The sequence below is a fragment of the Nanorana parkeri genome, unplaced genomic scaffold (genome assembly GCF_000935625.1).
Source record: "Nanorana parkeri isolate BGI_ZX_2015 unplaced genomic scaffold, ASM93562v1 scaffold273, whole genome shotgun sequence".
Classification (NCBI taxonomy): domain Eukaryota; kingdom Metazoa; phylum Chordata; class Amphibia; order Anura; family Dicroglossidae; genus Nanorana; species Nanorana parkeri.
The window spans coordinates 189,587-201,509 of NW_017306541.1; the positions used below are offsets into that span (position 1 = coordinate 189,587).

General features: G+C 38.4%; 1 protein-coding gene across 3 annotated transcripts in view; it reads right to left on the reverse strand.

Annotated features, from left to right (window-relative positions):
- Window positions 1–11,923, reverse strand: part of MYO1B (myosin IB) — a 230,201-nt gene that overhangs the window by 176,482 nt on the left and 41,796 nt on the right. For all 3 annotated transcript variants that reach the window (XM_018557219.1, XM_018557217.1, XM_018557216.1), the window contains exon 2: window positions 4,828–4,968. In XM_018557219.1, the coding sequence (XP_018412721.1) occupies window positions 4,828–4,962 (135 nt within the window). In that variant the 5' untranslated portion in view covers window positions 4,963–4,968. The remainder of the gene's footprint in view (window positions 1–4,827; window positions 4,969–11,923) is intronic.

Consider the following 11,923-nt stretch of genomic DNA (forward strand, 5'->3'; position numbering starts at 1 on the left):
TCAACATAAACATCCTTTTCCTTTGTTTACTTGCAGCTATGGGGCAGGGAATGCCCGTACCGCAGCTTCTTTGGAGAAGCTTAAGTTTGGACTGGTTATGGTCTGAACCCGAGACCATACCTACGGTCAATGAATTCTTAATTATCCCAGGAGCTTTTTAAACTGATATCAATCTGATGCCATCAACAAGCCTAGTTGACATGGGCCCATGGGCTCAAAAGATGATAATTTATGCCTTGGTGGACTAATGTGTTACCTGATAAAGCATTAAATAGTGGATTTATAAAGCTGGCTATACACTGGTGGATTTTAGCATGAACGTTCATATGAAAGATCTTGTCAGAACATTCAATAATGCCACCTGATCAATATTGTTCAAAATTCTGTTTAAATTTTAACATTTGGTTTTGGAATGAATTAAAACACATTCACTGTATTTCATTTGAGAAAAATGTTCCATTCGGTTGTGATTGCCATTTCGACCCCTTAACTCTTAGAAATTTGAACAAACGTTCCAAAACTGAATTATTTTCAAACAAAATTCTACTGGTGTGTGACCCAGTCCACCCTTCAGCCATAGGCGGAAGTTGGTTGTACATGCACATCCAACTGCCACCAGCTCTATGAAGAGCATTTCCATTCCTGTCTTTAGAAAGGAGAGGAGATGAGCAATGCTGACAGATGCAGCCACACTTGTAATCTCAAAAAGGTAAACAAGAGCAATCTGGGCAAACCTTCTAACCTTTTTGACTATTGTCCCCTGCAAAAATAGTAGGCTTGGGAGCTCCCCATAGACATAAAAATCACCACCAATCTAAAATAAAAAGGATCATCTAATATCTACATAACAAAAACAAGTACAACAAAATATGCAAAAATAAAATCTTTAGCAATGTATCTATTTCCATGGGGAAAGTTAAGCAAAGTTCTGAAAGTAGGACACTAAAGGATGGTATAAGGAGCCAAAATGTTCCTTCTTGTGGATAGTACACAGGTACAGTTTTCTGAAACAGATGCTCCAGGTATTATTGCCTGTGGCAGCCAGAGAATGAAAATGGATGGGGTTAGATACAACTATACAAAAAGGAGAAGACCGAGAAGAGTAGCTTTGCTGTGAAAGATGGTGATTTAGACTGTATATTAACAACAACAACAACAAAAAAGAGAACATTTTGAGGTGTATGGAAGTGTGATGAGCCCAGATAAGTAGAGAAACTGACAAATGTAAAGCACTAGTAAGTGAGAGACGTAGAGTCAAAGTAAGGCTGGCCAATTCATAGTAATCTGACAAAATTCTTCTAGTGGGAGGCCCTGCCAGCTTGACAAAAATACCTTTCTCAACTTTTGTGGAAGGAGTCGTGCCAAAAAACTTTGGTTGAACAGTGACTACAGCCAATCAGTTCAAATCACTGTTCATGTATGCTGACAGTGGCAGGCACCTGCTGTCAGAATACAATAGTCACGGTAGAAAATGTGTTTGTCTATGCCGTTTAGCATGGAAGGAGGAATCTGCTCGATTTTTTTAAATTCAGCTAGCAGACTGAACGAAACAAAAATGTATTGGTGGATGGCCAGTTTTAGAGGATAAAAGGAGAGAACAAGTTTTATTAAAATGTACAAAGTAGCCATGTGTTTAAAACATTGAAAAGCATGCTGTAAAAGAGACTTGAGTTTCCAGATAAAGCGTGTTATTGTTACATATGTTCAGTACTTTTATTCTGTATACTTAAAAGAGGAACTTCTTTTCCCATATCATCAAAATGACAACAAAGACAACTTTAGAAATGTTTAGTAATGACAATCTACAAACACATACTTCTAGATAATTTTAGGCTTTGTATTCTTTGCATACCTTATTTGTTTTCCCTCCCCCCCTATTTTTCTCCTTTACTTCCTGGAACTCTGGCACATGTGACTAGGACATGTGACCATGCACATCATCTCAAGGGAGAAAAATGCCTTTCCCTGAGATCTCATGAGATTACAGATGAGATTTATCAACAATGCTCTACTTACATAGTTACATAGTTATATAGTATTTGAGGTTGAATAAAGACATAAGTCCATCCAGTCCAACCTATTGATTATGTGTGCGTATGTGTAGGTCCCTTTTGTCATCTCATTCTTAAGAGTACCTGTACCCCTGTACATTGTGGTCTCTCAGGAAATCGTCCAAAAGCTTCTTGAATGATTCCACACTCTTTGCTGAAATCACGGCCTGTGGCAGCGAGTTCCAAACCCTAACCACTTTAACTGAGAAGAACTCCCTTCGCCCCTTGTGCTGGAATTTTTTCCCCACTAATTTTAGGTTATGTTATGTCTTTGTTATGGAGTTAATCGTAAAGAGTTTGTGGCTAATGTTGCTATGACCATTGAACATTTTGTACATGAAAATCATGTCCCCCCCTTAATCTCCTTACTTCTAACGTGAACATATGTAAATGTATTAGCCTTGTCTCATAGCTCTGGTCCTCCATTCCCCTAATGAGTTTGGTTGCCCTCCGCTGGACTGTTTTCCAGCTCAAGGACATCCTTTCTGTGGACTGGTGACCAAAACTGGACCGCATACTCCAGATGAGGCCAAACCAGTGATGTGTAAAGTGGCACAATTATAGACTTGTCCCTGCAAAACATCCCCTTCTTAATACAGGTTACTGATTTAACTTTCCCAGGATGCAATGCTTGGACACTATTACATCATTTGTAACAAACAGAAGCAGGAATTAGAAAACAAAAGATTGTAAGTAGAATGAAAATAATAATTAATTTAGCTAATGAATAGAAGATGATTTCATAGCAGCATGCTGTTATGACTTAGTGAAAAGGGGTAAAGATCCACTTTAAAACCCACCTCCAGGGCACAAAAACCTCACCAGTATTACAACAGTTATACATTCAGTTGTCAGGAAAAAAGTAACTTCTGTCCCGCTGGCTTTATTCTACAACTGTCAAATCTGTTCCTTGAGGGCATGTTCACACCATCTCCAGACCAGTCATGAATACATTTCTGGATATGCATTTATGCACGTTTTTGAAATGTGTTTTTTTATTGGTTTTGCTTGGGTTTAAGTGTTTTCCTGTGCATTCTGGTGCATTTACATGCATTTATGTGCATACCAGTGCAGAAAAAAAAGCATGCTGCTGTATTTTCTTTTAAAAAAACGCTGGAACTGAACACAATGGTATGAACTAGCATAATTTAAAACCATTGTAATAACTGTGTATTCATTTTTGTTGCAGATAAAAAAATGCACTGGTCTGGAGGTTTGAACCAGACCTTACATGGGGATGTAAGCGCTACAGGTCTCTTACCACTCAGCATTTCTGTTGCTTCACCACTCCCTTCTCCTCCTGTTCACAAAACATACAGCCCTTGTTTCCATTTTATGAATGGCCCGGAGAAGAGGGTGGCAGAGATACACAGGGTCTATGAGACCTACATCTCTTATATCCGAGCAGACATGGAAGTACAATGGGAGCTGCATGTAAAAGAACAGATGTAACAGCTGTAGACTAAAGCCAGCAGGACAGGAGGCTTCTTTTCTGCAAACAGAATGTATAACTGCTGTAATACTGGTGAGTCTTTTGGATTCGGAGTTAGGCATTAAAATAAAAAAGTGCAATCTAACTCAATATACACCAAAAGAAAAAAAAAAACTTACTGAATAAGGATTAATAACAATGTAAATGGAGATATGACTGGGAAGCCCTAAGGCTTTCTGTTCTTACTATCCTTTTACATGTTCATAATGTATCTATTTTTTACACAAATCCTGTCTTTGCTTTTTCAGTAAAATAAAGAACAATGTGCAAGAGCGCTAACCTGTAGCTATATGATGCTTTGTTCTTCGCATGCACACATGCTTCCAACAAATGACAGGTTTGAAGGAAATAAATATGACCAGGGCAGAAATATTCACTACCATGTCATGATAAAGAAAACTAGATGGCTTAGCCAGTTTTACTGAAAAATATTATATATACATAAAAAGTTTAAAAATACAAGAACTTGTCTTTAGAACTAAGCAATTCCATAATAGACAGAAAATAGATTTGTGTTTAAGTTAAACTAAGGTCTTTTTTTTAGTGCTATCAATCAGGCTCATATTTCAGAGGAGAGTCTGTATGCCTCTTCTAACATAAAAGCTTCTACCTAGCCTGATAGCATTTTTCTTCCGCTCAGTGCACAGTTTCAGCATGCCTTGCGGTATGGGAAAATAACTCATGTGCATGCACAAGAGTTATATCATCCTGTGACAGCCTATCAATATGGCCAAAGACGCCCAACCAAAAAGAAGACAGGGTCATTGATGGTGATGGAGCAATGAGATTGTGGACATTGCATTGCTGGAGGAGGGTTTTTTTGGAAAACGGTGTTCTATATTGTACAAGTATAGAAACACCCCAGCCACTACTATGCAAACTTGGATTTCATTTTAAATCTCCGTTTGTCATAATATGACAGATAGTAAGAATACAAGATGGCTGCTGCTTTGAGTCTTACAACATAAGAGAGTCAGTCTACCCAACCAAATGATGTAACACTACACTACTCCTCAATTTCTTGCATCTCCCAGGAACTTTCTTGGTGAGATCAGTACATTCAAGATCCTGGGTTTAGATTCTCGCAAAATTTTTATATATTTTGTATGATAGAAATGTTGTATGATACAAATTACAACAAAGTCAGACGGACTAAAAAATCCTAAGCGATCAGATAAATACTTGGAAATTATGACAGGAAGATTTCAAGACATAGGAATACCGGACCTGACACATGTAGAAATAAATAAAACTAAAATTAGCAATGATACAATATATACTTACATAGATTTCATTGTGATCAAAACGGTTTTTGAGGTTGTCAATAAAAGCTTCTTCATTGAGAGGTTCTAAAAGCACCATGTCGCCCACACCTATCATGTTGTCTAGAAGTGAAGTTTTACCCTCCATTTTGGTCATGTTACCCTAGAAAAAAACAAAACAAAAAAGGACAAGTGATTACAAAGTGAAAATAAAGTACTAAAGGTATTACTGCGGTCAGCAAAAGATCCTCCATTCTGGGGGAAAATTTATATAAACAAAAGTATTTGATCTATTTTTTTGTATATTATATAGGGCAGAATGAAGTTGATAAATGGATCACAACCATCACATTGATCAATATTCTATAGATATACCAAATATTATAATATATACTGTAGCTTGTGTTAAGGATTGATGCATGGAATTCCCTGACAAATACAGCTTTTATCTTTTTAAATGTCACAAAGTCATGTATTGAGTGTGACTCATTGCTTGTTGATCATGTGTCTCTGAGCAGACTACACACATCAATTATGAAACAAGAAGGTGATGTACAATCTACTGAGGGCTTGCCCAAACAATTCATTAATTTCACTCAATCAGGCAGGCCATTGTACTACCTAGCTGCTGGTAAATATAAGGGGGACAGCAATCATAAAAATTTAAAGAATAGCTGTACTCGGAGGGACAAGCTAGAACACAGCTGCACGCATGAACAGTGAAATTGCAAGATGCAAACATATAAAAGGGGAAGGAAGGTTTATGAAGTATACAGTATATAACAGAAAAAAGGTGTATACCATCATGGTGGGTCCCCTGTTATTCGTTATGCTATGCTATGGCCGCCCTTGTCTGAACTACCTCCATGGATATATCGAAGAATTGTTAAACCGAGAGAGAAACTCTTCCAATAACGCATGGTCGTTGAAACATACAAGTCGAGGACCACCTAAGACCAGCACTAACCGATGGACCATTGACCCAATTGATGGGATTTCATCCTGCTCTGGATGCGGACATTGCACAAACAGGAGCTAAGGTTCAGTAAAGACCAACCGCATTTACTGTTGATATTTGAAAGGCCGAGATAAGGATATTTTCTCAGCAAAGGCTAACCGCATCTACCGTTGATATATGAAAAGCCGAGATAGGATATCCTCTCTCCTTAACATAGCTTGTTTATAGTGTGGTCCGGTGTGCAAGTGGAAATTGGTCTCTGGACTTTAGGTTTCTCCAAGAAACGGACAAACATCACTGTGAGTGCTATCAAAGATCTTTATACAATTACATGAACGGTTTTGTTTTTTGAACCTTTTTGCTCACTTTTTTCATACACGTGTATGTTAACCCGTTCCTGCGCTAGAGGAATTAATATCTCTCTCCACTCTTTGAGGGAATATCTTTGTAGATAAGAGAATGCACACAAAATTATATATACTTTATTAAGGTATTCAGGAGGCGTGCCAAATATCTCATTTATATATATGTATATATTTTTTCAACCACACTTTCTACATTTAGCCGTAGATTGTCCTATATGTAATATATGTATGTTTGTTTTTTGATATGTGTGCATTTTAAAAGAATCCATTAAATAAATATATATTTTTTACTAGAAAGTTTTCGAAGATTTTGAAATTATGGTGGGATCCCCTTAGGGGGGAAAAAAACTTTGCTTCTGAAATTGCAAGATGAGTGCATGGATGCGATCATTAAGATTTCCAGACAATGTAACATAGTTTTTACTGAGTCACTGGACTCTGCAGCTTTCAATGTTTACACAATCTAGGACTTTTATATGTTTCCACTTTCATTCGATACTAGGATTTCTCATGCAGAAACATCACAACTTCCAAAAGTAAATCAAGACTGCACAAGCCTGTACAATTGAATCTCTGCTAGCAAATATTTTCATTTTTGAAATGTATAAAGACAAGTAACGTTAACATAAAGACTTAAATAATCTACAGTAGATATTACAACTAGGCTGAAGCTTGGTGAAACTGCCCAATTCTAAACAAGACATGCAGTTGATATAGTATGTGAAGACTGTCATTTGCTTTATAGGATCTTTTCATTGCAGATTCCATTTGCATTCCTGGTGCGTGATGTCTTAAGGCTCTGTTCACACCTAGGCGTATCGAATATGCGCATTTCGTGACGCGCGTTTTTACCGCAATTCGCGGTTAAAAAAACGCGTGTTTCCGAGGACTACTTGGCTGTATCCCAATGGAAACGCGCGACAAAAACGCCGCAAAGAAGCTCATGTACCTTTTCAGGCGTAGGCCGTTTTGTAGCGCGTTCAGACGGGCTGAAATACGGCAAGGTGTGAACCATACCCATAGAAAACAATGGGATTTTCATGTTTGAGCGTTTCGTAGAGCGTTGAACGCGCTACAAAACGCACAGGTGTGAACCAGGCCTTAAGGTTTGAACCTCTCCTCTTCAGTTTTAACTGGTTTCCAGAGATTTAGCAATTCCACATTGAGGCTTTGTGTATTCATTGGTGTTTTTTGAATGGGATGTCAGCAGAGTCAGGTAGGAACTTTATCCACATTTTAATTAAATCTGTACTGATCGGTGTGCTACATACAATTTTCAATACCTTAACAAAGAGTGGCAGACTTTCCTATTACTTGTGTATGTTGTGTTTCCTATGTGGGAAAACACAGTACAATTGATGTATCCAACCCATCCTACTTAACTGTTAAAATATTCAGTTCATATTTAAAAAAAAAAAAAAAATTATGCATAGCCAAAAGATTTTTAAAAATATCATGATGGCTAGGATTGTTAGCACGCTGAGCCCTGGGTTTGGGTTTCACTAAAGAAACTCTATATTACATATGGGGGTATTTATCTATTCCCCATATTTTTTGGTTAACTTTTGTTGTCCATTTCTTTCTAAAATGTAAATATAGACTGGCAGGTTAGACTGCCCCATTTATGAGTGAACATTTGTATGAATGTGGTAGGGAAATTAGATTAGAGACTCCGAAAAGCCACCCTGTTGCAAGTGTTTTTTACAATTTGGATTAAAGTATATTGTTATTATTATAATTATTATACAGGATTTATATAGCGCCAACAATTTGCACAGCGCTTTACAATATAAGGAAGACATTACAATCATAATACAATTCAGGACAAGATGGTATATATGAAGACAAAACCTTTTTTTTTAGATTTGGTTGGATGGGCGTAGACAATAGTTATCAGCCTTGTCAGTTTTTTTTGGTCTGGATGTACAAAAGCTCATGGCCACAATAACAGTCATGAGCTTGTTTATATTTTCTTAATGGTGGTTCTGCTGTACAATGTAGAAGTGTTTTCGAGTGGCTGAAAAGTGTGTACCTGTCATCCCAATGTACTAATCACATAGTAGTTACAAACCCTGTTGTAATCAAAGTGAAAAATATAAAAAATGTATAATAAAATTATAAGCATAATAAAAGAAAAACCATGTTAAAAGACCCCTGTGCACACATATGCGCACTAAAAGCTCCATTCACACCAAAAGTGAAAATGCATTTTGGGATTTCTGCAGCAGGAATCCCAAATATGCTGTTTAGAAGAGGCCGCTGTCATCCGTTCAAGTTAATCATCAGGTGACAGCAGTCACATTTGAATGTGTTACTCCACATGTAATCATATGTGATATGATTACATTTGGTTTACAATAGATCACAGCCCCAGAACGCATGGATTGTGTCCCCAGGGATAGTGATTTATTCCCAACCACATTTAATGGTATCATATATGATTACATGCGAAGTACCACTTTCAAACACTGCCGCTGTCACCCAATCATTAATTTGAACGGGTGGCAGCAGCCACTTCTACATGGCATATTTGGAATTCTAACCGCAGGAATTCGTAGGTTCCTGCTGTAGGGGTCCCAAAACCCACATTCAAACATAATGTGAATGAATTCACACACGAGTGCCTGTTTGTGCAACACATATTAAGTATTCTTGTGATCCAGAGTGAGAAGAATAATTCTAGTGCCCCAGTTATACTAAATTCTCACTTAAGCAATCCGTTGTGGTGTAGTAACGCAATCGTGAACGTGTGTTCTTTTAAGGCAAGCCTATTTATTATGAATGGGCTGGCAACACACCACAACAGATGAATAAATGAAAGTATACTGTGTGTCTCTTTTTTTTTTTTTTTTTTAAACAGTGCACCACAATGCTCAGTATATGGATTTTGGTGCACTGCAGTATGTTGGGCTTTAATGTACAAAGTGTTGGGGTGCCATTCACAATGCAGATGCATTGTCATCTGATGCAGCAAAAGGACATAACACACACACGTTGCAACAACGCACGTGTGAATGGGCTCTTTTATGTTTTTAAACCCTCACCTACTGATAATTTTGGGTGCTGTCGTTTTTTGCACTTTCGCTGGATGCACAATTCTGAGGATTTACATGTTTGGTATTTAATAACTTGACACATTAAATTGCTTATATTTAAAAGGAGAACTATGGGGTCTGGACTTTTCCCCATAGTTCTCCTTAGGGTAACGGGAGGACACAAACTAGCGTCCTCCCGTCACCCTAGGCTCAGTATACCGCGAGCTACAGCTTGCGGTATACTGAGACGCCACATCGATGTCGAGATCCGCCCAGCTGCGTGAGTGACAGCTGGCTCTGCCTATCTAGAGGCAGAGCCAGCTGTACCCGCCCCCTCCCCTGTTCGTTCCGCCAGTCAGCGCTGGCGGATTTGAGCGGGGAGAGGGGAATCCAGCACCTCCCCTGTCACGGCAGAGAGCTGTGACAGGATCGAGAAGTGAGCAAACGCCAGTATGTGTTCGCTCACTTCTCGATTTACTGAGCCGACCTGCGACAGTCTCATTGTCACAGGTCGGCTAGAACTATGAGGTGAGTGAAAAGCACTCACCTCATAGTTCTCCTTTAAATTGTATGTAAACCCTAACAATGAACTTTTCCTTCTTATTTGCTCCTTTTGTGGTTGTTTTGTTAAACATACCGTTCAAATAATGTTCTATCTATTTGATAATTACAAAAAAAAATACTGTTTGGGTCTGAGAGAAATGATTAAGATTGTGGCTTCCTGTGCTCTCCCTCTCTCTCCCTGTGCACTGCATTCAAAGCAGTGTTAGCAGCTTTGTGAGCTGAGCAGCCCCTTGCCTTTTGTTATGGAGGCAAGGAGAAGGGGAAGGTGGTCTGTAGTCCAAACATACTTCCTGGCCTAGGGAGACAACCCCACTTCTCCATAGCTGCAGTACAGCGAGTGAGCATTGTCACCCTAGATCAGCAAGTGTGTTACTGACATAAAAATAAGGGAAAAAGAGAAAATTGATGCAGCCACTACATCTAAGGAATGGCAGACCATACATTTTAAAATATTTCTTCTTTGGGTTTAATGTTGTTTTTTTAAATTATAGAATATCTTTTTCTGTTACAGTTTTGCCCTTTCTGATGAAGCCTACCGTTCTCTGAGGGACCAGGATAAAGATCAATGCATATTAATCACTGGTGAAAGTGGAGCAGGAAAAACAGGTACACATACTTCATTATTACCATTGACATCACAGCAGTATATGGAGTGCATTTATTATGTCATACCCTAAGAAGCATTGGGACATAGTAAAGGCAATGTCAGGCAGGCAACGCATTTCCTTTTTTTTCCTTCTTTTTTTTTTTAAAGCTATTTCTCGCTAAGAAGTCATAAATATTTCATGTCACTGGCGCATTGGCCAGCGACAATTGCTCTGCATTTACCTCTCTGGATTAGAGAGACATTTGCAGGAGAGACATTTGTAGCAGCAAAAAGCTAACTTTTTGATGTAGCACACATTTGATCTGTAGCTGCAATAAATCTTTTCTTGGCACCAAATCACCAGCAACTATAGTGCTTACACTGCTAGCTACAAATTCCCTTTAATGTTGGCTATTTGTGGCAAGGAAACACTACTACAAAATAGGCCTTCTGACATGACTGTAAGCGGATTTGGCAAGACCTTCCTTGTCTTGAAAAGTGAGACACTCTGGATTTCATGTGTGGAAACACCACCATGTCCAATGGATTACAATTAAATGAATGTTTGTTTTTACGAATTGGACTTAAGACTATAGTCAGATTCTCAGAAGCTACTGAATCTACTGAGCCGACCTGTGACAGTCTCATTGTCACAGGTCGGCTAGAACTATGAGGTGAGTGAACAGCACTCCCCTCATAGTTCTCCTTCAACAGAAAATTTGGAGATTATTTTGTGTTTATGAGTAGTGATGGGCCAAACAGGCCCAAGTTCGGTTCGAATTCGAACTTTAGAACATCCAAAAAGTTCGAACTCAATGCAAGTCTATGGGGCTAGAACTTTCTAAATCATTTGTCCCCTTTTTGAAGGCTTATATGCAAGTTAATTACCATAAAAAGGGTATGGGGACTCGGGTACTGTCCTGGGGGACAATGAAAAAAAAACTTTTAAAAAATACAGTTTTTAACCACTTCAAGACCAGGTGTTTAGACCCCCTTCCTGGCCAGGCCATTTTTCAGTGTTCAGCGCTGCGATACTTTGACTGACGTTTATTCCGTCATGCAACGCTGTACTGAAATGAATTTTATACCATTTTTTGGGGACAGATAGGGCTTTATTTTGGTGGTATTTAATCACCACTGGGGTTTTTATTTTTTATTATAATTAGGAAAAATTACAGAAAATTTTGAAAAAAAAAAGTTTTTTTTACATTATGTTAGGAAACATTTATTATTAACCAGTTTTTTGGTAAAATATAAAAGATCGGGTCACGTCGGGTAAATAGACACCAAACATGTCAAGCTTTAAAATTGCGCGCACCCGCGAAATTGCAGAAAACTACCATACCCAAAATTGGCCATAGGCGACACTTTAAAAGCTTTTACCGCTCATCAGTTTAGCGTTATCAGTGATTGATGGCCCTAGACTTATTGCTCTCACTCCGACGTTCGCGGCGATATGCAACATGTGCGGCGCAATGGGCGCAATCGTCTTTTTCGCACGTATGCCCCCCCGACGCATGTTTGCATGCGTGTATGTATGGGTGGGGACTTTAAAATTTTTTTTTGTTTTTTTTATTCTTTTTTTATGTGTAACTTTAAATTGGGGGGGG